Raw genomic sequence first — 25,893 nt, 5'->3', positions numbered from 1 at the left:
GGGGGATCGGACAGGAAAACTTTTTCCTGCAGGCCCGAGAGGGTTAAGGAGACCGAGTCCGGGGCTAGAGAGGCGGGGAGAGGGCTCGTTTCCTGTGGGGGAGGGGAGGGCTGCAGGGGAAGGAGGAGCGGCCGGAGCCCGGGAGGTCTACTCGGAAGTAAGGCCGGGGGGGGCTAATGGGGGTCGCAGTCTGGAGGGGGAGGGGTTGGATCCCGGTCCTTGCAGAGGCCACGAGGGAGGGAGGCAGAGAAAACGGGCCCCTCCGCCACGGGGGTCGCGGGGAGGCCGAGAAAGGAGTCCCCGCCAGAGCTACCCCCCTCTTCCTTTCCTGGGGCTTCAGAGCATCCCCCCCCCCCTTCCCTGGAGAAGCCGAATGTTGCTCTGTCCCTTCCCCCCTGCAGAAAATAAGGAAAATCCAGATCTATTGGGATCCTCGTGGATCTACTCGGTTTTTAAAAGCGCACATAAATCTCATGCCAAAGGGTAACCTTTTCTAGTATTCCCCCCCAAATTGAATAGATGACAGCAGCTTTGTAGCTTGACAAGATGTGAGATTTCTTCAAAAGTAAAAAAAAATCCTAAACATTCCAGACATTGAATAGTTTATCAATGTAACAACATTTATTATCAAAATTTAAAATTTCGCAACTAGGTGTTGAGCGAGGTCATACTGGCTTTGCACATAAGCAACATTCAAGGAAATAGAATCCTCGCCAGGGCCCTTCTGAAAGGGCAGTCAGAACAGAGCCCGTCCTACCAAACAGAGCCCAGGGACCCAGGCAAAGAGGATGGCCCAGCTGGAACTGGTAGAATTTCAAGGGTTCTTGTTGCTGCACTGGGGCTCCCCCCTGGCTTGGGCCTCCCAAGGAATGAGCCATTTTCCTCCACCAACCTCTGGGCCTTCCCTCTTCTGCTTCAGGGTAGACTGACCGGGGGTGGGACTTTTGCAGCTAATAATCTACATCTATCTATCTACCTATCTATCTATCTAATAACACACATACTATATATAATTATAATAATAAATCTTGACCTACTGCCCATGCTCAGTGTCCTTTGGCTCCCTAGGCCTAAATTCTGTTTAATGAGATTAATAAACTGCTTACTGAAATTACTAAAACAAGTCCTGGCCTTACCTGGTGTAATGCGCTCCTGGAAGATATCAGGACCCTGATGGACCTGCCTCTGTTCTGCTGGGCATATGGTTGAGGTCAGTACAAACAGAAGATCATGGAACATCTTGGTGTAGCAGTTAGGAGTGTGGACTTCTAATCTGGCAAGCCTGGTTTGATTCCCAGACCTCCTGCACATGGAACCAGCTGGGTGACCTTGAGCTTGCCACAGCACTGATAAAGCTGTTCTGACCAAGCAGTAATATCAGGGCTCTCTTAGCCTCACCTCACAGAGTGTCTGTTGTGGGGAGAGGAAAGGGAAGGCGACTGTAAGCCGCTTTGAGACTCCTTCGGGTAGAGAAAAGCGTCATATAAGAACCAAATCTTCTTATGGGCCTTCCTGCCAATTTTGGTTCCCCTCCCCATATATTATATTAGATTCTGACTCTGCAGTTGAATCAACTGAATGGTTTTAATTGGTTTTGAATGTATTTTATTATGTACGGTATTCTTATACTTTCTTATACTTGGTATGAGTCGCCCCAAGATGACTGGTTTGCGAGAGGTAAAATAAATAGTAAATAATAAATAATGAAAAATGACATGAGGTTACAAAAGCTCACCAGATCGATTGCTGTGGCCTGATTCCCCAAAAGTACTTATCCAGTAATTTGTTGAACAGTACCTAAAAACACATGGATCTGGGGTCAAGATCCTCCTTGTGAATTTGTGTGGTTTTTGCTTTGAAACACAATAACCAGTGTCATGTAGATCGGGACTTACTCTGTATGCAGCACCACCACAAAAACCATACATCCTTCTCGTACTGGTGCCAGATGTGATTCCAAACTATGGATCATGATGAATCGTCATGATTTTTGCACTGGGTCACCTGAAAACTCACCATCCAATCACATCTCCTAGAGACGACTGCAGTGGCTCCATATGGATATTTAAAGACCATGGAGGAAGGGGAGGGGCACTCCATGGGTCATAGCCATTGGTCAGAGCACAAATCACCCAATCATTTCCTGAGATCTTTGTTTTCTTGTGCTTTTTTAATCTTTCTCTCTCCCTCTTCATACCCAGATGAAAACAGGCCTATATCCATAGTGTGAGGTGACCCAAGAAAACAGGAAGACAATGGAAGAGCAGGACCCTAAAGTACGTGGAATTAGCCAGGGAGCAAGGAAAGGGCTTCATCCCACCCAGCCTGAGGATGGTGCTGAATTTTGCGAAAGAGCTCCTCCAGGAATCCTGGCTCAGGAATTAACAACTGCAGATGTGCATTGCCGATGCTTCCGGCAGTTTTGCTACCATGAGGCTGCTGGGCCCCGAGAGGTTTGCAGCCGGCTCCACAGACTTTGCAATCGCTGGCTGGAGCCGGAGAGGCACAGCAAGAAGCAGATCCTGGACCTGGTGATCCTGGAGCAGTTCCTGGCCATCCTGCCCCTGGACATGGAGAGCTGGGTGAGAGTATGCGGGCCAGAGAACAGTTCCCAGGCGGTGGCCCTGGCCGAAGGCTTCCTCCTGAGCCAGGCAGAGGAGAAGAGGCAAGCAGAGCAGGTGAGGGGGTTTCCTTCGCTCCCTCCAAGCAGAGACCTTCTCCTAAGGCTTTCCTGCCAGATATTTTTACCTCTGAAAAATTCATGAGCATCAGAAGCATCAGGCTTCTGCCATATATTTTAGCAACCATTAGAAATGTCGATGTTAGGTGTTCTTGTCTATGTTAATGGCCTAGATTGCCTGCTCTGGTTTTGCTCTTTCACACCTACCTCCCCAGTCATCTTCGCCTGGTTCCAGGAATGTAGGCAATTGTCCTTGGGCGCTTTGATACCCAGAATGTTTAGACTCTGAAGATTCTCTGCCGTTTCTTGGGTTCTCATGGGTGGGGGTTCAAATGAGGGGGTTATATGCTGAACCTATATTAATTTGCCTTGTTTCTGACCAAGAATTGTTTAGGTTAACTTCCTTGCTTGCATTCAGTAAACTTGATCTTTTGCTCCAAGTCAAGGATCCATTTCCTGGACAACAGAAACCTCACAAAGTAGAAAACCCAGCCCTAATTCTTGCACTCACCCAAAATGCCCCCATCCAGAGTGGCGTCTCTGCCTGGCATCATCTCTGATGATGGAATCGGTTTTATCTTTCAGTCTCCGGTTTCCTTTAAAGAGGTGGTGGTGGATTTCATGGAGGCAGAGTGGGCCCTGCTGGATCCAGCCCAAAGAGCTCTCTACCGGGAAGAGAAATTTTGGACCTGGTTTGATAATCTAATATCTGGGTGAATACAACAGTAAAGCTCTTGGCAGGCTGGCATGATATTGGGGACAGGAAGGGGATTTTGTAGGTGAAAAAGCGACTTCTGAGGATGTGTGGGTCCCATGTCAGAGGGTTAAAGGGGCGGGGGCTCTGGAACATCTGGAGAGGGTGGGGCAGGCTGCAGAGGGGCAGGGAAAAGAGTAGCAGCCAGAATCTAGGGAGGTTTACTCTCAAGTAAGGCAGGGGGGAGAGGCGGGAATAAGGTTTAGAATGCCAGAAGGGAGGGATGCTTTTGGCATTATCTCTGTTATTTGCATGCTAGGAGGAGGGGGGAAACTTGGGTTCCAGTCCTTTAAAACAATTTGGTTTTCCGAAGGCCTTTTTTATTTTTTGGCAGCCTTTGCAGGGACAGAAAGACAGATCGGGATTCGGGAGAACAAAATAAATAAAAATGGCTTCTCAGCCCTAGGGAGGCCAGGAATTGAGTGAACAGAGAGGAATCGCCTGTGCTGATTGGCTGCCCCACATTACTGTGTTTTGGCCCTGTGCTCCCCTCCTCCCTCCTTCCCTGGGCCCCTTGCTGCTGTTCACCCCAGCGACCCCCCACCAACCGTCGTTTGGAGAAACTGGATGTCCCTCTGCCAATTCCTCTCTACAGGAAAAATGAAAAGCCAGGGATCCCCTGATTTCTTTTTCTTTTTTAACTGTCTCAAATCGGCAGCCAAATTAGATCAGACCCATCACCATGGGCTAAGCCAGGGGTAGTCAAACTGCGGCCCTCCAGATGTCCATGGACTACAATTCCCAGAATTCCCTGGGAATTGTAGTCCATGGACATCTGGAGGGCCGCAGTTTGACTAGCCCTGGGCTAAGCCATAATAAGCATGCATCTAGTACTTCATGGAAGAGAGCAGAAGCATGGATCTGAGGTGGATAACATACAGAATGTGTAATTTTTACACCAAAACAACATAAAACGACTGTCAGATTGTCGGTTCTGGTGTAGTCTAAGCAACACCACAAAAATCGCCTTTTCATCTCTTCATGGGGGCAGCACAGCGCAAAAATGTTGTTCCAAAGTATGGATTCTGATAGATCCTCCTGCTTTTTGCATTGGGTTTTGCATCTCATCACATTCCCCATTTCTTCTTTCAGTGACTCCATACAGATATTAAATCGCAGGGGGAAAATGTGGAGACCTGCAGCACCCTATATAAGCAGGGGTAGTCAACCTGTGGTCCTCCAGATGTTCATGGACTACAATTCCCATGAGCCCCTGGGAATTATAGTCCATGGACATCTGGAGGACCACAGGTTGACTACCCCTGCTATATAGAACTGTAGATGTGGGGCAGAGGACAAATCTCTCAATACTTTCTTGTGAGACCTGTAGTTTCTTTCTGATTTTTTTATATCCTTCCTTCTATTTGTAGCCACATGAGAATGGACAGATTTCCACAGTCAGATCTGACCAAAGAAAAGGGGAAGGTGATGGAAGAGCAGGACCCAGAAGGACCTGGAGTTAGCCAGACAGCAAGGAAAGGCCACCATCCCACCCAGGTTGGACGTGGTGCTGAATTTTGGGAAAGTGCTGCTCCAGAGATTCTGACTCAGGAGACGATGATTACAAATGTGCATGACCAACAATTCCGGCAGTTCCATTACCAGGAGGCTGATGGGCCCCGAGAGGTCTGCAACCAGCTCCACGGACTTTGCAACCTCTGGCTGGAGCCAGAGAGGCACACCAAGAAGCAGATCCTGGACCTGGTGATCCTGGAGCAGTTCCTAGAACTCCTGCCCCAGGAGATGCAGAGCTGGGTCAGAGGATGCGAGCCAGAAACCACTTGCCAGGCGGTGGCCCTGGCTGAAGGTTTCCTCCTGAGCCAGGCAGAGGAGAAGAGGCAGATTGAGCAGGTGAGGGGTTTTTCTTCGCTCCCTTCAAGCAACATCCTAAGGCTTCACTGGCAGACCTTTCTACCTCTGGAGAATTCACTAACGTGTGTAGAAAGTCTAGTCCTGATTCTTGCCCCTGGGATTGAACCTGTTTTGCTGGTCAATGCAGGGATAAGGAGTTTGGGAGTGGGTCAGGATCCATCTCCCCAGCCTGTTCCACTCCTTCTCTTACCGGTCTCTCTTGCTGCTCCTTCAGATGTGGGGACCATCCCTGAAGATGGCAGCTAAACTCTCAGAGGCGGAAGGAGCTCCGTTGGAGGGATGGCAGAGGGCGCAGGCCCAGGAGCATGCCCAAGAGGCCCTTTCACATGGTAAGGGTGCCTTGTGCCTAGATGGGATTGGGACACCTAGTGGAGTTAATAAGCATAAGGCTCAAGTCAGGGAATGAGGATACTCTGCCGGAGACACAGAGAGGACTTGCGGCACTCATTGCTAGCAGATTTCCTGATGGTCACTCACTCGAAAGGGGGATTAAACACATTCAGGGAGGGCAGCTCTGTTCTCATCCACATGAATTAAAATATTGATTAAAATAGGTATCTTGCCTTTTTCCTTAGAAGAATTCAAGGCAGCTCAAAAAGGAAAAGAGATAAGCTTAGACATAGCTGTTGGCCATGGGGAACCTCCACATTCTGGGGCAGTATACCACTGAAAACCGTCCCCCTGCAATGTCATTTCCACACACAAACCCTTTCCTCCCAGCAGCGCAGACATGGGGGGAGAGCCAGGCTTTGATGTGATCCAGCAGGGATGCTGTCTGGTTTTTGAGCTCTGGAGTTTACAGGGCAACTTTCAAGTATCCCAGAAGTCTGAAGAATGTTGGGAGCATTTTGTGACCCCCTGAATTTCCTAGGGACCTGCTGCTTCTCTTCCACCTCTCCAGCCATTTACTATGTATCCGTAGGGCAAGGTTTCCCACCCTGGGGATGAGGTTGAAAGAGGAGAAGCAAACAACAGGAAGTCAAGGCTAATGGCCTTTCCCCCTATTTTCTCTCCCTGACAGGCAGTGGAGAGACATTGTTGAGCTGTCGTCCTTGTAGAGGTGTGGAAACAGCTATTCCAGTAAAGGTAGGAGACATCAGCAGGGGCATCCAGGAACCCCTTCCTGTCCCAAGGGGGCTTGTGTTCCTGGGGTACCTGACAAGGAGACCATGGGAAACAGGTGAAAAACTCTACCCGTGTCGAGCTCTCCGTCCTCCACCAAATGCCCCCTTCCAGAGTGGCATTTTTGCCTGATGACCTCTGACAAAGGAATCTGCCTTTTCTTTCAGACTGTGATTTCCTTTCAAGAGGTGGCTGTGGAATTCACAGAGGCGGAGTGGGCCCTGCTGGATCCAGGCCAACGAGCTCTCCATTGGGAAGTCATGCTGGAGAACTATGGGAGTGTGGCCTCCCTGGGTAGGTTCTCGTTTTGCATAGGATACAGGAAAGAAACTCTTAAATGGTAGAGGACAGGAAGGCCTCGAGGATCATTGTCCATGGGGTCCCGATGGGTCGGAAACGACTTCGCACCTAACAACAACAACAAATGTTATGAAAGGGCAATCATCAGTCTGTAATTTAAATGTGTGTCCCACAAATAAGTTCTCCACTTTTATACAGCCCAAGCACACACCTCCCTTTCCACAACACACTCCTTTTCCACAACAGAATACTTCCTTTCAGCTTGTTGTTGATATTGTTGTTTTTTCGTAAAGGCCTATGGCCATATACAAACAAATATGTGACCTTGCCTTTCTTATCTCACTAACCATCTTATCTTACTAACCATCTTTCTTATCTTACTAACCATCCCTCATAAGGGCCATGTAGCTTCTTCAATTATTCTATTTTTTTATGTGGAATGTAACATAACAATGTGTGATAGGATGTAGTGTAATTTGGAAAGGGAGACAGAAATTCTCAGTCTGTCTACTAATCTATGACCGACTTTCTTCTTATATATGTGGTCTGGTAATTTCCATTTCATTATCTGATGAAATGTGCGGGGCACACAAAACCCATCTTGACTAAAACCTTGTTGGTCTTGGTGCCATTGGACACAAAATTCAAGGGAAACAGTGTGATTCCTTATAGACTGGAAAGAGCTTCAGTTGGGAAACGGGTCCAACTTCACATGAAATAACTCTCCCAGGTAAGGCGCAAGATCAATGTTCAGAGTGCACTGCAAGCCTCTCTGATGCAGGAGGCTTTCATCTGGATTTCGTTATTGTACACTTCAATGTACAAGAAAAAGAATCCACTGAAACATCGTGAATGGAAATTTAATTGCAGATCAGACCTCCTTGATAGGAAGCTAACAGGATCTCTGTCTTTCTTCCAATAGGGGATCATCAGGGGAATGAAAAGGAAGAGGAACTGCATCATCTGTCACCAGGTGAAATCAAGAATGAAGACTTGAGTGGAAACTTCAGAAATCGAGGTCAACCTAAGAGGAAGGATGGAAGCCACATGGTCGAGAAGAGGAATGAATTAATTCTTTTTGAAGGGGTGGGCTTACATGAAGTAATTCACGTGATGAGGGAAACATACAAGTGCTTGGAGTGTGGAAAGGTCTTCAGGGGCCAAGCAGACTTCCATAGACATCAGAAAACTCACACAGGAAAGAAACCTATTGAATGCTTAGAGTGTGGAAAGAAATTCAGTCACAGTGGTGATCTTCATAGGCATAAAAGAACTCACACTAGGGAGAAACGTTTTGAATGCTCAGAGTGTGGAAAGAAATTCAGTCGGAGTGATGCTGTTCAGATTCACCAAAGAATCCACACAGGGGAGAAACCTTTTGAATGCCCAGAGTGTGGAAAGAAATTCAGTCGAAGTGATGCTGTTCAGATTCACCAAAGAACCCACACAGGGGAGAAACCTTTTGAATGCTCAGAGTGTGGAAAGAAATTCAGTCATGGTAGTCATCTTCATAGACATCAAAGAATCCACACAGGGGAGAAACCTTTTGAATGCTCAGAGTGTAGAAAGAAATTTAGTCAGAGGGTCCATCTTCAGCTGCACCAAAAAACCCACACTGAGGAGAAAACTTTTGAATGCTTAGTGTGCAGGGAAAAAAGACAGTCACAGTGGTGTTCATAAGCATCAAAGAATGCCCAAAGCACAAGAATTTTGGTTAATGGAATGGATTCTGGCAAAAGAATGGAAAGCTTTGAGACTACGATCATTATTGGCCTGGTTCGATAAACTGGGAGAACTTTGAAAAATGGCCAAACTAACCAGCCATGTGAACGGAAGAACAACACAAGAGTTTCCTGAAAAATGGCACTATTATATAAATTTTTGGATAAACAGAAGTAAATAATGGGGTCAGAGGAATAAAAAACTCCTCCGGGGGTTCTGTATGTCATTAAGATCTATGTTAGACTTATATTCTATCTTTTCTGTGTTATATTATAATAAAATTTAATAAAAGAATAATTAAACAAATAAAAAATAAAGAACCCACATGGGAGAAGCCTTTCGAATGCTCAGAGTGTGGGGGGGAAATTCAGTCACAGTAGTCATCTTCATAGAAATCAAAGAATCCACACTAGGGAGAAACCTTTTGAATGCTCACTGTATTATTTGCAAGTCTCATAAGTCAAGTGAGTAGCCGTCCGGGAAAATCAGGGATGGGGGCATCTTGCCATGACTGAAGAGCAGTTGTACGATAGACTAAAATCTATTAAAATGTAGCAATATTTGTGGCACATTACAAAGACCGAAAAATACTGAGTTGCAAGGTATTATAACCCCCAAAATCTGCAGGTATTTCCCAATATAGAACTGGCAATGCTACACTTTGGGAAGTGAAAAGAGACACAGGCTTGGTTTAGATTTGGTTTCTCCTTGATATTCTCCTCAAGCCCTTTGCTCCTTGGGGCTTTCAAAGTTCACTTCAAAGCAAAATCCCCCAGTTTTGTCCCAACCAAGAAAGGTGACCACAATAGGAAAGATGCTATTATGGGGGCCACCAATAGGCCAGGCACTATGCAGACAGAAAAAACATGACTGGGGACGATAAACCTACAGATCCCAAAGGAAACATCAGTTGGGGATGAATTGATTTCATGGGATTTGTACTGTTTTGTTTAGACATGTTAGACCAGGGTTTCGTGAAACCCTGAGTTTTCTTGATGGTCCTGGAAGCGTTTCCTGAATGGGTGGGAGTTAATTGATTTTTAAATATATTTTATCGGGTGATATGATTATATAGTCATGTTGACTCCCCTCTCCCAAAAGGGCCAATGATGAGCCTGGAGGGGTGGGAAGGGGAGGGGCCCAAGGTGGGTGTGCCCACAGCTATGCTTCCCATCCATATTCTGCACAATCACCACTTCTTGGATTTCTCGAAGCCTGAAGATTGTTTTGGGGGTTTTGCAATTGTAAAAAAGTTGGGAAAGGCTGTGTTAGACAAAGCAGAAAAGAAACAGGACACTGAAAAGAATGAAATAAATGCCTTTGGAATAATGACTTAGAGGGCGAGCTCAGGCTATTTGTTGTTAGGTGCGAAGTCGTGTCCGACCCACCGCGACCCCATGGACAATGATCCTCCAGGTCTTCCTGTCCTCTGCCATTCCCCGGAGTCCGTTTAAGTTTGCACCGACTGCTTCAGGGACTCCATCCAGCCACCTCATTCTCTGTCGTCCCCTTCTTCTTTTGCCCTCAATCGCTCCCAGCATTAGGCTCTTTAGGGCAAGGGAAAAGAGGTTCTTTGGCAGTTCTAACAGGAGGGTTGGGGATCACGATCCATGTGTGGCCCATGCAGAATTTAATGAATCTTGGGGCTGGACGCACCTCACCGAGGGGCAGTTAGCACAAGAACTGAGCTTCGGACAGTGACGCAGCAGAGGTCTGCTTGGAGGGCCGAGTTCCCTGAATGGTGCTCCAAATAAAGGTTCCTAGTAGGCTTATGCGCTTCGGCCACTTCAGCGGCCATTCATGTCCAAGGTGGCCAGCGCCGTGGCCCTAGGGGGAGGGGTGGTGCCAGTGGTGGCGCGTGACCCAGTGCCCGCACATAGGCACAGAGTTCTGTGCCTGCATGTGCATGACAACTGTGTGCATGCACCTGCATTCACCTGTCCTACCACCTTCCCTTTGACCCCAGCACATATCCCTGGACTGAAACACTTATGGACCTGTCCTTAGCATCTTTTGTCATAGTACCAGCTGTCATAGTACCAATGTATGCCACATTGGTCAGACGGCACCTGGAATATGGCACCTCTCTCTGAACAAGCGGGGAAAGTTATAGAATAGAATGCCATCTTTTATTGTAATAATGGGATTTTATGTGATTTTACTTTGATTTTATATTTTACTGTGAACCGGCGTGAGACCTTTTGGCGAACGGCGGTATATAAATCCAATTATGAATAAAATAAATAAATAAATATTGTGCACAGTTCTGGAGACCTCACTTCAAAAAACATAGACAAAATTGAGAGGATGCAAAGGAGAGAGATGAGGATGATCTGAAGCTTGGGGATCATTCCCTCACCTTTTCCGCACCCAGAATTCAGCCCATCCCAGTGCTTGTCCAGTCACAGGTCTAATTCCTGCTTTTTGGATGACATCGGCACTGATCTGAGGACTGGCATACCGCAGGCCCTCAGTTGGCCTGCTGCAAAGGAACGTTTGTGACCTTTGAAAGAGCCCTGTCCAGAATCACACCCAGGCTCCTGGCGACCTCCAAAGTTGTTAAGTTAGACCTTGTCAAGAGCAGGGAGTAGCCCTGAGTAAGCTGGGGCCCATTAACAAAGGACCTCCATCTTGGTTGGATTCAACTTCAGCTGACTGTGCTTGAGCCATCCCACCACAGCCTTCAGACACCTGGCCAAAGGTTTCAATGGCTCATCAATAGATATAACTCTGAGCATTAAAGGAATATGGATTATTTGATGCCAGTGAAGACTGCTACTCCAGCTGAAGTTCTTTCCACATTCTGAACATTCAAATTTTTTTCTCCATGTGGATTCTTTGATGCTTATGAAGATGGCCAATCCCACTTTATTTCCACACAACGAGCCTTCCCACACTCTGAGCTAGCCGTTTTCGGCCTTTAGACCATGGAGGAGCCCCTGAAATAAGTTTTCAGGCTTTAAGTGAGGTGAGCGGGCCACACCGCTCTGCTACACACCCTGGAAGCCAGTCAGCCAGAAGGGACATCACGTCCCTGCATTAACAGGAAGGCGGGAGGGAGGTAGGAAGAGAGAGAGAGACAGGAGGTGGTTTACAAATAATTTTCTCCAGAGAAACAAATTTTGAATCAAGAGGAAGAGGAAGAGGAAGAGGAAGAGGAAGAGGAAGAGTTGGTTCTTATATGCCGCTTTTCCCTACTCAAAGGGGCTTACAGTCGCCTTTCCATTCCTCTCCCCACAACAGACACCCTGTGAGGTGGGTGAGGCTGAGAGAGCCCTGAGATTCCTGCCCGGTTAGAACAGTTTTATCAGTGCCGTGGCGAGCCTAAGGTCACCCAGCTGGTTGCATGTCAGGGAGCGCAGAATCGAACCCGGCATGCCAGATTAGAAGTCCGCACTCCTAACTACTACACCAAACTGGCTCCTGGGGAGGAGAGGAAAGTGGCACCTTTCATACCAACAAAGTTTTATTCAAGTTGTAGGCTTTAATGTGCAACAAGCCCCCCCCCCCAATTTCAGGGGACAAAGAAATAGAAATGACAAGGCAAACTACATAAGGAGACATGCGGTCATAGATTAGTACAGAGACCTGAGAATTACATTTTAGCATTCCCACGGGTCGTGTAAGGATATCTGAGTCTGAGCAAGAGTGCTTGCCCTCAAAAGCTCACACCTTGAATAAATCTTTGTTTTTCTTCAAGGTGCCCCTGGACTCTGGTTTTATTGCATCCTGCTGTCTATGATGTTATATCCCATCCCACATCATCTTGCCACATAATAAACCCCCCCCCCCCCGGTGTGCGTGTGGCTCCTGATTGGCCCTCCGGGAAGTCACTCACCCCCTGGAGAACCAACCCGGTAGTTGGTAGCCCGCCCCCAATTGCCCCCGCCTCCTATTTCCACCTGCAGGAGAAGCCGCCCCCCCCACCCCCCCGCCAGGTAAGCCGGGCGGAGCGCAGGGCGGGTGGGAAGCCCGGAGGGGTGCTGGCCGGCCAAGAGGCGGAACGCAGAGGGGCTGGGAGGGAAGGAGGCTGCTTGGCAGACAGGGGCTCCTGCCCTTCTGGGATTGCGACCCTTATCCCCCCCCCACTGCCCCATGTCTTACTTGCGAGGAAACCCCCCCCCCACCCCGCCTTGCAACTCTCTGCAGCAGGGGTGGTCAAACTGCGGCCCTCCAGATGTCCATGGACTACAATTCCCATGAGCCCCTGCCAGCATTCGCTGGCAGGGGCTCATGGGAATTGTAGTCCATGGACATCTGGAGGGCCGCAGTCTGACCACCCCTGCTCTGCAGCCTCCGTTCGTCCCCCCCTAAGGACAGAGCTCTCTTTTCAGGTGACCATCCGCCGCTGCCGCTCTAGCCCTCGTCTCTGTGCCTTTAACCCTCTCGGCGCTGCAGGGGAAGGGAAAAGCTCTCCAACCGGGCTTTCCTCCGCGACGGATCTTAAGGGGGCTGCTTGGGAGTAAGTGGGCACGGGATGGCTGAAATGCGTCCGGGCGGGCCCTGGGAGAGGAGAGGAGCCCTTTCCTTTCCCTCCAGCCCCGAGAGGGTTAAGGCGACCGAGTCCGGGGCTAGAGAGGCGGGGGGGCTCCTTTCCTGGGAGGGGGAGGGGCGGGGAGGGCTGCAGGGGAAGGAGGAGCGGCTGGAGCCCGGGAGGTCTACTCGCAAGTAAGGCCGGGGGGGGCTAATGGGGGTCGCAGTCTGGAGGGGGAGGGGTTGGATCCCGGTCCTTGCAGAGGCCGGAAGGGAGGGAGGGAGGGAGGAGGGGGGCAGAGAAGGAGCCCCGCCGTCCTCGGAGGGAAGGACCTGCGTGCTGCTTAGCCGCCCCACCAGCCCCGCATTTTGGCCAGAGCTCCCCCCTTCCCTTCCCTTCCCTTCCCTTCCCTTCCCTTCCCTTCCCTTCCCTTCCCTTCCCTTCCCTTCCCTTCCCTTCCCTTGGGGGTTCAGAGTATCCCCCCCACTCCTGTTCACCCCAGCAGCCCCCCCTCCCCTGGAGAAGCCGGATGCCCCTCTCTCCTTTCCCCCCTGCAGATTAACAAGGAAAATCCAGATCTATTGGGATCCCCGTGGATCCACTCACCTTTTAAAAACACACTTAAATTTGGTGCCAAAGTGTAACCTTGTCTTGTGTTCCCCAACCGAAACTCAATAGATCACAGCACCTTTATGGCTTGACAAGACGTGAGTTTGCTTGAAAAGTAAAGAAACATTCCAGATGTTAGTTTATGAATGTGACAATATTTATCATCCACCCCAGAACTTCACAATAAGATGTTCATGGAGATCATAGTGGTTTTGCACATAAGCAGCATTCAAGGAAACAGAATCATCTCCAGGGTCCTTCTGAAACAGGGCCCAGGGCCACAGGGAAAGAGGAAGACCGTCCTGGAATTGGTAGAAGTGCAAGGATGCTCCTGCTGCAGCTTGTGCCTGCCAAGGAATGAGCCATTTTCCTCCACTAACCTCTGGGCCTTCCCTCTCCTGATGCAGGGGAGACTGACTGGGGGTGGGCTTTTGCAGCTAATAATATAGAAATATATATTGATAATATAACACATATCAAACGTCTAAACTGGCAAGTCGGTTTTGATTCCCCACTCGCCCACATGCAACCAGCTGGGTGACTTTGGACTTGTCAAAATACTTGTTCTGACCAAGTGATAATATTTTAATTGGTTTTGAATGTATTTTATTACGTACCGTTTTACTGTATTATACTTGGTGTGAGCTGCCCCAAGTTGACTGGTTAGTGAGAGGTAATGTAAATAATAAAGAATTAACAATGACATGAGGTTAAAAAAGCTCACCAGATCTTGTTGCCGTAGCCTGTGACTTACCCAGTGATTTCTTGAACAGTACCTAAAAAACACATGGATCTGGGGTGAAGATCCTCCTTGTGAATTTGTGTGGTTTTTGCTTTGAAACACAATCAAAACCAGTGTCATGTAGATTGGGGCTTACACTGTAGACAGCACCACCACAAAAGTCACACATCCATCTTGTAGTAGCGCCAGATGTGATTCCAAACTATGGATCTGAAGAATCGTCATGATTTTTGCATTGGGTCACCTGAAAAAGAGAGAGCTCTATGGCACTCCATGGATCATGGCCATGGGGCAGAGCACAAATCACCCAATCATTTCCTCTGGGATCTTTGCTTCCTGCTTTATTGATCTTTCCCTCTCCCTCTTCATACCCAGGTGAAAAGGGACCTATTGAGGTTACCCAAGAAAACGGGAAGATGATGGAAGAAGGACGTCGAATTAGCCAGGGAGCAAGGAAAGGCCTTCATCCCACCCAGGCTGAGGATGGTGCTAAATTTTGGGAAAGAATTCCTACAGAAATCCTGGCTCGGGAACTGACAACCGCAGACGTGCATTGCCGACGCTTCCGGCAGTTTCGCTACCATGAGGCTGCTGGGCCCCGAGAGGTTTGCAGCCACCTCCATGGAATTTGCAACCGCTGGCTGGAGCCAGAGAGGCACACCAAGCAGCAGATCCTGGACCTGGTGATCCTGGAGCAGTTCCTGGACATCCTGCCCCTGGAGATGAAGAGCTGGGTCAGAGGATGTGGGCCGGAGAGCAGTTCCCAGGCGGTGGCCCTGGCCGAAGGCTTCCTCCTGAGCCAGGCAGAGGAGAAGAGGCAGGCAGAGCCGGTGAGGGGGTTTCCTTCCTATTTTAGCAACTGTTAGAAACATAGATGTTAGGAGTTCTTTTCTATCTTAATGGCCTAGATCTGTGGTCCCCAACCCCTGGGCCGGGGACCGGTCCCGGTCCATGGATCAGTCGGTACTGGCAGTGCCCCCAGCAGGTGGCGGGAAAGCAAGTGGAGCAGGGGCTCAGGCGGCAGCGGCAACGTCCCTCGACAAAAGACTACCCCCCCCCCCGGGCCTCAGTATAATTGTCAAGCGTTGACCGGACCACTGGCCTAGATTGCCTGCTCTGGTTTTGCTCTGACTTCACACCTGCCTCCCCAGTCATCTTCGCCTGGTTCCAGGAATGTAGGCAATTGTCCTTGGGCGCTTTGATACCCAGAATGTTTAGACTCCGAAGATTCCCTGCCGTTTCTTGGGTTCTCATGGGTGGGGGTTCAAATGAGGGGGTTATATGCTGAACCTATATTAATTTGCCTTGTTTCTGACCAAGAATTGTTTAGGTTAACTTCCTTGCTTGCATTCAGTAAACTTGATCTTTTGCTCCAAGTCAAGAATTCATTTACTGGACAACAGAAACCTCACAAAGTAGAAAACCCAGCCCTGATTCTTGCCCCTAGGGCTGAACCTGTTCTGGCAGAGCAGGGATGAGGAATCTGGGTGTGGGGCAGGATCCTTCTCCTCAACCTGTTCCACTTCTCTTACCCATCTCTCTTGCTGCTGTTTCAGATGTGGGGACCATCCGTGAAGATGGCACCGAAATTGTCTGATGCAGAAGGAGTTCCTTCCGAGGACTGTCAGAGGGTGCAGGCCTCAGAGCATGCCCAAGAGGACGTCTCACTTGGTAACGGTGCCTTGTGCCCAGATGGAATGGGGCACACTAAAAAAAAAATACAGTTCAGGACACGAAAAAGGAAATAATTCTGCACATGACAAATAATAGACTTGTGGCCCTCATTGCTAGCCGCAAATAGTGACGCCCCCTCGTTTTAAAGGGGCATTAGAGAGATTCAGGAAAAACAGTTCCATTCTTACACATATTTATTACAATTTTCATTAAAATATCTCATCTACTCTTTGAGGAGCTCTATTTCACTCAAAAAAGATAACGGGGAGAAATATGAACAAAGTTGTTCCCCATGGTGAATTAATGGAAACTCCACATTCTGGAGCATTAAACCTCTGAAAACCAATAGCTACATAACAATTTCCATACACACCCCTTTCATCCCAGCAGCCCAGACGCAAGGGTTTTGACAGTGAGGGGGGGGGGGTAGACAGTAGGAGAAAGGAGTGCTCGGGCCTTCAATCTGATCCAGCAGGGATACTGTCCTGTTTCTGAGCTCTGGAGTTCACATGGCAGATTCAGACAATCTTCACTTTCTTACAGGCAGTGGAGAGATGCTATTGAGCCATCGTCCTTGCAGAGGTATGGAAACAGCTGCTGTGCTTGCAGTCCAGGTAAGAGATGAGCGGGGGACAGTGTGGGACCCACTCAAGAGGACTCAAAAGTGAACACCTTCTTTTCCCTATTTGGAGCTCGACATCCTGCACTCACCCAAAATGCCCCCTTCCAAAATGCCCCCTTCCATTCCTGATGACGGAATCGGTTTTATCTTTCAGTCTCCGGTTTCCTTTAAAGAGGTGGTGGTGGATTTCATGGAGGCAGAATGGGCCCTGCTGGATCCAGCCCAAAGAGCTCTCTACCGGGAAGTCATGCTGGAGAACTATGGGAGCATGGCCTTTCTCCGTAGGTGGTCATTCTTCCTATGATACAAGAATTACTGTTACCCAGCAATATGTTGTGTTGAGGCTCATCCTTGGCCCGGTATACTTGGCCCAGCGGGGAGGGGGGGCCTCCCGGAACTGATGTGGCAGCAAAAGCAGAGATCACATAGCCGGGTGGGGTTACCATTCTGCGCTCCCCCACATTCAACCAGTGGGGTGACCTTGGCCTTGCCACAGCACTGAATAAAGCTGTTCGGACCAAGCAGTAATCTCAGGGCTCTCTCAGCCTCCCCTCCCTCACAGGGTGTCTGTTATGGGGAGAGGAAAGGGAAGGCGATTGGAGGCCTCTTGGAGACTCCTTTGGGTAGAGAATAGCGGCATATAAGAGCCAACTCTTCTTCTTCTACTAAAATAATTTTTCTTTTTCCTTGCATTTCTTTAATCCCCAATCTAAGAATAACTTCTCTTTTTTTTCTGAAGAAGCCAGTAATGTGTGCGACACGACAGTGGAGGCAGACAGAGGCCCTCTGTCCACAGGAGGGCTGGAGAGTTTCTCAAGAGGATCTCAAGAGAACATTTCCTCCCCAAGTGATTCGGCTGAGAGTAGGTATCCTTCATGTTTCTGTCCAGTGAATGAGTAAATAAAAGCCATGGGAGATTTCCTCTTCAGTTCTTTACAACTCTTAGTTGAGGAGCATCATTCAAGCCCGCTATATAGGGAGGGAGGGAGGGAGGTATTTTGATGCCTGGAATCTGTGAATCACAGAAACTCCTTCTGGGCCTGAGATCCATGGTCGCTCTATTCATTGGTCTAGAGGCTGTGGCATCTTTAAATGCTGCATAGTCGAGGGAATGCAGGGAGGTTTCCTTAAGAACAGCCCTGCAGGATGAGGTCAAAAGCCTGTCAGTTCTTTCCTACGATCATCACAGTTATGAATTGAGCCCTTTCCTACCCCCCAAACTGGCATCCCTTCCAAAAACGATGGGGTCCCCTTTGAACTTTGGGTGTTATTTGGCTTGATCCGGACTTCTCCCCCCTCCCCTTTCCAAGCCCCAGAGTATTTGGGGAGTCCCTCTTTTCTCTGGTCACAACGGGAAGGAAACTCTCTGTAAAGTTGCAGGACTGGATACCCATATAATTCCTTTTACTTAATTATCAGTAGCAAAGTATCAGAAGACTTGCAAAACATTTCGAATGTGATTGGTGGGGGAATGATTCCTTCCCACTTTGTCCACACAAATCACACATAGGGACTTTTGTGGAGAAGGATAGGCAGAATATAACAATGGCTCTTCTGAAGGGCCTGGCTGGGGGAACAAGAGTTACGTGGCTCAGATGGCAGGGCTGGGGTGGGGATAAGTGCTGACAAAGGAAATACACGCCCATGGATGAGGAGGGCCAGAGTGGTGGCTTGGCATCTTACACGGGTACTGACCTTATCAGGAGAAACAGAGGAGACAGCTGGAGAATTTCAGGGGTAGGCCTCAGCAAAACCAAAGAATGTAGCCGCTGGAAACTTTGGGGGGTAGAAAAGAACCACTGAGGCAGGAGGGAAGCTGGGGAGAGAATACGGAGAATAAACCCATGCTTCACCAAGGAGGTGGCTTCCATGGATTCTCAGTGGAAGAAGAAAAGCCAGCCAAAAACGGTAAACAATGAAAGGATCCATGCTAATCAGATAATTCATTTCGGAAGAAAATGAAATCTTGGCTTCTGGAAAGAACTTCAGTGCGGCGTGAATGTAATTCTTCTGGAACAAATTTCCTCAGGAGAGAACCAGTGTAATTATTTGTAGAGTGGAAGGAGCTTCATTTTCAATAATTCATTCAGGTGGGGAGCCATATAAATTATCAGAGTACATCTCATGTCTCTGATGCAACAGACTTTAGTGTACTTTTCATGTGTCCGTCATTGTATACTTCAGTGTCCACAAAAAGAAGCCCTTGAAATGTTGTGAATGGATATTCAAGTGCAGATCAGAACTCCTTGGGTGGGAGCTAACGGGATCTCTGTCTTTCTTCCCCCAGGAGATCATCGGCTGAATGAGGAGGAAAAGGAACTGCATCATCTGTTACCAGGTAAAGTCAAGACTGAAGACTTGAGAGGAAACATCAGGAATCGAGGTCGAAATAAGAGGAAAAAAGGAAGCCAGACGGTCGAGAAGAAGAACGAAATCCTTCCTTGTCAAGGGATGGGTGTATGTCAAGTAATTCCTATGATGGAGGAAACATACAACTGCCGGGAGTATGGAAAGAGCTTCAGGGGCCAAGCAGACCTCCATAGACTTCAAGAAATCCCCTCAGGAGAGAAGGCATTGATCTGCTCAGAGAATGGAATTTCTGAGAGAACAAAGGATAATGTGGATATCCTGATGCACAGCATAATGGAGACACATGAATCCTTTCTCTGCAGAAAGTCCTTCAAAGGCAAATCAGAGTTCCTTGAGCACCAAAGAATCCACACAAGGGAGAAACCTTTTGAATGCTCTGTGCGTAGGGAAAAATTCAATCACAATGGCCAACTTCATAGGCACCAAAGAACCCACACAGGGGAGAAACCTTTTGAATGTTCAGAGTGTGGAAAGAAATTCAGTCGCAATAGTGATTTTCATAAACATCAAAGAATCCACACAGGGGAGAAACCTTTTGAATGCTCCGAGTGTGGAAAAACATTCAGTCGGAGTGACCATCTTCAGATGCATCAAAGGATCCACACAGGGGAAAAACCTTTTGAATGCTCAGAGTGTGGAAAGAAATTCAGTCTCAGTAGTACTCTTCAGCTACATCAAAGAACCCACACAGGGGAGAAACCTTTTGAATGTTCACAGTGTGGAAAAAAATTCAATCACAATAGTAATCTTCATAGACATCAAAGAACTCACACAGGGGAGAAACCTTTTGAATGCTCAGATTGTGGAAAGAAATTCAGTCACAATAGTAATCTTCAAAGACATCAAAGGACCCATGCCGGGGAGACACCTTTTGAATGCTCAGAATGTGGAAAGAGCTTCATTCACAGATTCCACCCTCAACGGTATCAAAGTATTATTATGGGAGCACCTAGATAGTTCATCCATTCTGTTCCAAAACATTATTATGTCTCTAAAACTGCTTTTCAGAATGCATTCTACATTCCCAAAAGAAAAACAAACCATGCATGTCTTCCCTGAAAGATGGCGTGGCTCCAACCCTTTACTGACATAACGTTGAAAAGAACAGATCCACGGTGTGTGGAATCCGGTACGAACACATGTCTACAAATTGGCAGACTGACATAGGGTCATAGTTATAAGATATGTAAAACTCCTCAACAGCTCATCCCATTGGGCATATGTTGGTTCATAAATTAATTTAAAAAACATAAATCATGAAATGCATTGTCTTTCTTTGGCCCTTCACGTATATCTTATTTTTGGGATATCTAGTGTTTGTGTGTAATCATGTTGTTGTAGGTTTCACACAGCACAGGGGGCATCTCTTGAATCTCCAGTTATGTAATGTGTGTTATTATAAAGTGTTTTGAGTGGCCCGTTCTGGTTATCTGGGATGGAAACCAACTTAGTGCACAGAGGATTCTGGGATTGTTGTCCTCCTTGCCTCCTACTACCAAGGCAAGGTCCCAGTTGAAGGTTAGGGAAACTCTGTATTGGATTGTTTTCATGTCCTTTATTGCAGCTTCCCACTCCTGCATTCAGCTTGGGTGTTGATTCTGTGCCAGGGATGGTTGGATTCGGAAACATCTCTTTGCTCCTCAGATTGTGGCATTAGGGAGAAACAGGCCCTTCCCATTTGGGCTCCAAGACAGATTTCTTCCTGCACACCTTTTCTACAGGACAGATGACAAAGATGATAACAACTGTGGGAACCATATGGATTGGAAATCCTGATTGTGCAATGTTTTTTAGTATTCCACTCTGTTGTAATGCATTCTCAGTTAAGGATTCTGAAATCGTCTTCTGTGGGGCGGATCATTCCGTGCCAGTAAAAGCCTTCAAAGTCGGTTATTTACGAAAATCGTCAGCTGGTATGAACCCTGACGGCAGTTAAGTGAAACCAAATTGCAGCGGTTGAAATGGAACATAAACCCAATGGATGTACATTGGGAGGTCACGTTGGGGCTGATGCATATTTCTGACCATGATTTTAACTTTAGACATGGTCCCCTTCCCCCCGCCAATTGGCTGCCTGCCTATCAGGCAACAGATAAAGGAAAACACTGTTGGGTAGAATCATGCCAGCTGTGTGCTAAGGAGATGCCCACAAGTCTTTCTCCTGGGGCCTGCTGTTTCAGTTCAGAGAAATGTGCCTGGGGATACAGGGGAAGGTGGATACAGGAGCAAAAGTCAGGGAGGGGGAGCGTAGGAATATTATGGGCAGACCCATCATAAGATCAGTATTTCTTGTTATAACAATATTCCCTCAATCTGTTCCTTTTAGAAAAGGGTATTGGGCAAATCTGGGGAAGCTTGCATTGGGCCAGTTTATATATTTAACAGGGACTGCTGCTCACAAGCTTTCAACATTCTGAGGTTTGACAACCTACAAGGGGCTGGTGAGGAATTTATAAGGTTCCCATAAGTTCCTCTGAATCTTCAGATTCTGTCGTTGTTAACATATCAGACCCAGGACAAAATCAGATACTGGCAAATTCATATTGACAAAACCACTCAAGTACCAGTTTCTTGCCTCTTTTGGGGGGGGGCACGGAGGGGGGAAACAAAGATTCCCAGGCATCGGAGACAAGTTCTTTGGGGGGACTATCAGGCAGCTGACAACTGAGGGCTACTGCTCTCCAGTTTCCTTTTCTAGCTAGTCTTTTGTCCACCCAAAAAGGGGGAGAATCCTAGCCAGAAATAATATTTGAGACCAAAAATTTAAGAACGGCAAGGATCCAAGTAAGGATTTCCTTGTGATAGCTCTGTAGTCGACATGTGGCAAAGTGGCTATTGCTTGGTGCTCAAGCTCATCAAGATCTCTCATTCTGCTTTAAATATCCTGAAGTGAACTGTACAGACTTGCAAAAGTACTCCATAACCGTACTTCTGAATGGCTTTGCTGCCCTTGTGAAAAAATGACGCAGCACACAGATCCCAAAATGCAGCGTAAACCCACATTCCATGTCTCCACTGTTCTGCTGCAAAAGCCTCTTCACCTGAAGCCTGTATCACAAATTAACCGTCCTCTCAGTCAGGTTCCGGGCCTTCTCTGATGAGTCCGAGGGAAGCAGGGCTCTTGCCACTAGCAAGAGATGTGAGTAACTTTACCAACTGCCCTTGTGGCCTTTTGCTCCCAGGCCTAATCCAGAACTCTTCAATCTAGTAGAATATTACAATGAAAACAACGTGGGCTACAATTAACAACTTAAGACATGATTATTCTGAAAGGAAGCACAAGGGAAATTATGAAAGGGTGGTTTAGACCAGCGTGTAAGAAAGGCTTTTGATATTGTCAAAAATATTCTACATCTTGGCTGGAGACCTCTTTAGAGACTGAGGCCCTAGGCTTTGGTCTACTTAGCCTCTTGCTAAATCCGGCCCTGCACATCCCCCTTCTTTACTTGGGATGGGCTGGTACGACCCATGTATTTTACAAACTAGAGGCAAAGCCCAATGACCTCAGGAGGCACGCCTGGATTGTGGCCTTGTGGGTGCTGGCCACATGGCAAAAGCATGAAGCATGATTTTGGCATTCTCCTCCCCCTGATTCCCACTCGATCGTAAGATTCAGTGTGGTGCAGTGCTTAAAGAATGGCGGACTGCAATCTCAAGAGCTGGGAATCTGCAGTGTATAAGGATCAGCTCTGCAGGGGAAAGGGGCTGCTGTGGAGGGGAGACTGGGAGGCATTGCACCATCTTGAGGCCCCACCTCCAAACCTCCAGGAATATTCCCACTCCAGGGGTCGCTAACCTCCAGGTGGGACCAGGAGATCTCCAGGAATTAGAGTTCATGGGCAGACTATGCAGATCAGCTCCCCTGGCAAAAAGGGCAGCTGGGGAGGGGGGACTCAGTGGCCTCAGACCCCGCTGAAGTTCAGGCATGCCACTCTGCAGGTGGGACTTGGGGATCCTCTGGAACCCTAGCTCTTCTCTAGACCACAGAGATGAGTCCTCCTGGAGAACATGGCTGCTTTGGAGAGGGGACTACAGGTGAGATGTGGATATCTAACGGAATTACAACAGCTCACACCTGCAAAAGGCAGTCATCCCAGAGAAAGACTGCATGGCATAGAATTGCAGGTGCCAGCAGCCAGAAGAGGCCTGGGGACCCTCAGGTGACAAAATTGGCTGCTCTGAAGGGGGAACTCCAGAGGAGCAGACTCCAGCGAGGTCCCTGCCCAGCCAAAACCCTTGCCCACTTCCATCCACAAAGCCTCCAGATATTTTCCAACCCAGAGCTGGCAACACCCCCTCCCCCCAAAAAAATCTTTCTGGCCATGGAGGAGGGAGGGAGGGAGAGATAGATTTGGGTAGCATGGAAGCCTGTGGAAAGCAGGAAGGAAGGCAAGAAGGAAGGAAAAGAGAAAGAGGGCTGGAGAAAGGAATGGAGATAAAGAGGGGGGGTCTAGCTTTTCTCAAGTATCTTCTCTCCGGTCTATCAATTTAAATCATACAAATTAACAAGGAAGAGCTTCCCTTGGATCCATGTTTTGTAATTTTTGTCCCACAAAGAACTGGATCCGTGTTTTTTTTAGGGCTCAGGCCATGGCGATGGATCTGATCTGATTTGGCACCACATTTGAGGGAGTTAAAAAAAATTAGAGAATCCATGTAGATCAATCTTTCATTTGTGTGTGTGTGTGTGGAGGGGTAGGGGGAAGAGGAGCATTCACTTTCCCCAGGGGAGTGGAGGGGGGGTAGTAAACTCCTAGGGAAATGGCGGGGGGGGGGGCAGAGGTCCATGTGTGGCTTGTGGGGCAGCCAATCAGCATACACTATTCCTTCCCTAAATTCACACCTGGGCCGCCTTGCTGGGTCTCCCTACAGCGCCTGTGGCTGAGATTTTTTAAATAGATTTTTATCTATTTTTGTTTGCAAAATCCAGATCCCCCCTTTCTGCCCCAGCAAGGCCCACCAGATCCGCTAACCGGACATAAAGAAGGCATCTTGATAAAGCAAAGCATTTTGAAGGACTTAAAAGCAAGCAGCCAATTGCAAGGGCCATACGGGACCCCAGAATCCCTCCCTTTCCAGGTTTTCTAGCCTGGTCCACTGCCGCCCCCATGACTTACTTTCCAGGTAACCTTCCTGGGATCCGGCTGCAGGGCTTTCCCCGCCTGTTGCACCTCTGAAGGCTTCCCTGTCCTTTTCCCGCTACTCAAGAGTGGAGGCTGCAGGGGAGGGAAGAGGGCTCCTCTCCTCACCCTTCCCAGACGGAGCTTCCAAGGAGCCACCCTCCAGCTCTCCCCCCACAGAGACCCTATGTTTTTCAAAGGGGGTGAGATGCAGAAGGGCCTTTGCCTCCCCCAGGGGAGGGGAGGGGTCTTTCTTAGTCCCCAAAAGAGACTCCGGAAGGCCCCCCCCCATCCGTGGGCTGCATCCCCAGGGTGGCCAGATTCAGACTGTGGGAGCAGGAGTCCCTCGAGACCCCCCTAGCTGCTGGGCAGGTGGGAGGTCCCTCTGAGGGAGGGGGGGAAAGCCCAGCTGGGGAGGGAACATCCCCCCTCTCAAACAGCCCTTTCTCCAGGGGAGCTGATCTCCGTCGCCTGGAGGTGAGCCCTAATTCCAGGGGATCCCCAGACCACACCTGGTTGGCATCCCTACAAAATGAGAAGGCAGCAGAGATGTTGGTAGGGTGTGGGGCAGTGGGGAAGCCCATGGACTTAACAGGCAGAGACTGCAGGGCTGACTCGGGCAGTGGGAGAAGCTGACTCTTGGCCCAAGGCAGGCTCTTGCCTTTCCTCTGGGATACTGGGTGGAGTTCTCAGCTGGATGGAGCTGAAGGCATCGCTAGGCAAAACGTCCCCCATTCTCTGGGGAGCAAACAAACCGGAAACTCTTACCCATTGTGATGGAGTGAGGGGTGACACATTTCTCTAACCTTTGCTCAGTTGCTAGAAACTGGATAAGATTTTGGCTTCCAGGGTTCTTTTTTTTAAATCAGAAGGCCTAGTTCACTGGAGAGTAGATACTTGGCTGTCTTTTGGAATGCAGTTTATGATAAGCTTGCGGGAGGGGGATCCCTATGGCCAGTGTTGATGTTCTGGTATGTCAAACTGACCTAACCTCAAGGCTAAAGGAAGAAATGGCTATTGTTGATGTAAGCCATTGGCGGCTGGGCTGTGGCTGTGGGGGGAGGCATGGAAGCAGTTTTTCAGAAATCTGGCAGCAACTTTTTGGGGGCTGGCTCAGTGGCTGCAGGGTGGTCCCCTGGGATGACCAAGGAGGGTAGAGATGCCAGGTCATTGGCTTGACCCGTAAGGGCATCACCTCTCCCCACTTCCAATGAGAAGGTATTTAAACTCATGTAATTGTATTGTTCTGCACGCAGGTACTTTTGGGGGATCCATCCCACCTGTGTCAATTTGTATTTCTGTTCTTCTGCCATTGAATAAAAACCATTCAAGGTTTTCCAGCCTAGTGATCCTTCTATTTGGGCACTGCACTGCACACTAGGCAAGCAACCCTAAGAGGCCCTGGGTCATCAATAGGGCTGGCCTAAATCACATGGATATTAGGGGAGGAACAACCTGTTCCATTACAAATATCCACATACACAATAAACGTATCTCATCCCCCTGCTTTAAGTTGGTGGGGTTAGTAAAACCCGCCTATTACAAAAACGTTCACTGAGAGGCTTCTAGAACTTCTCTCATCCTCAGGGTTCGCCTCATCTGCTAACCCAACCGAGACCTCTTGCCTGTAATCCATACTGGTACCCATCCAGGTGTCTGCATCTGCACGCTCTCCCTTTTTTCCAGGGGTGGAAGGGAGAGGACCCATTCAGATGAAAATGGTTTCATCACCAAACTCGGAAATGGGACACGGTAACAAGTGAGCTCTTTAGAAATACCACGAGGGGCAAAGGGTGCTTTCCTCTTGGCCCCAACCGTCTCAGCGGTCTTGT

General features: G+C 48.4%; 1 protein-coding gene across 1 annotated transcript; it reads left to right on the top strand.

Annotated features, from left to right (window-relative positions):
• Positions 1-231: 231 nt before the first annotated feature.
• On the top strand, positions 232-20,195 carry LOC143833834 (uncharacterized). The gene is made up of 15 exons (XM_077330059.1): positions 232-1,210; positions 2,202-2,678; positions 3,266-3,393; positions 4,805-5,285; positions 5,521-5,635; positions 6,328-6,392; positions 6,596-6,722; positions 7,651-8,402; positions 12,359-12,388; positions 14,527-15,105; positions 15,832-15,946; positions 16,493-16,563; positions 16,726-16,852; positions 17,311-17,433; positions 18,859-20,195. Exons 2-15 carry the CDS (start codon positions 2,256-2,258, stop codon positions 19,896-19,898), a joined length of 4,176 nt encoding a protein of 1,391 aa, XP_077186174.1. The 5' UTR covers positions 232-1,210; positions 2,202-2,255; the 3' UTR covers positions 19,899-20,195.
• Positions 20,196-25,893: the final 5,698 nt, after the last annotated feature.

The sequence above is a fragment of the Paroedura picta genome, chromosome 3, assembly GCF_049243985.1.
Source record: "Paroedura picta isolate Pp20150507F chromosome 3, Ppicta_v3.0, whole genome shotgun sequence".
Taxonomy (NCBI): Eukaryota; Metazoa; Chordata; class Lepidosauria; order Squamata; family Gekkonidae; genus Paroedura; species Paroedura picta.
This window is presented reverse-complemented; position numbering and strand designations above follow the sequence as displayed.

Bases quoted from the DNA above. Each gene is read 5' to 3' on its own strand.
- LOC143833834 (XM_077330059.1), top strand. From the start codon at position 2,256: ATGGAAGAGCAGGACCCTAAAGTACGTGGAATTAGCCAGGGAGCAAGG. The intron at 6,723-7,650 runs GTAGGTTCTCGT...TTCTTCCAATAG, and splicing joins TGGGAGTGTGGCCTCCCTGG to GGGATCATCAGGGGAATGAA. The intron at 17,434-18,858 runs GTAGGTATCCTT...TTCTTCCCCCAG, and splicing joins CCCAAGTGATTCGGCTGAGA to GAGATCATCGGCTGAATGAG.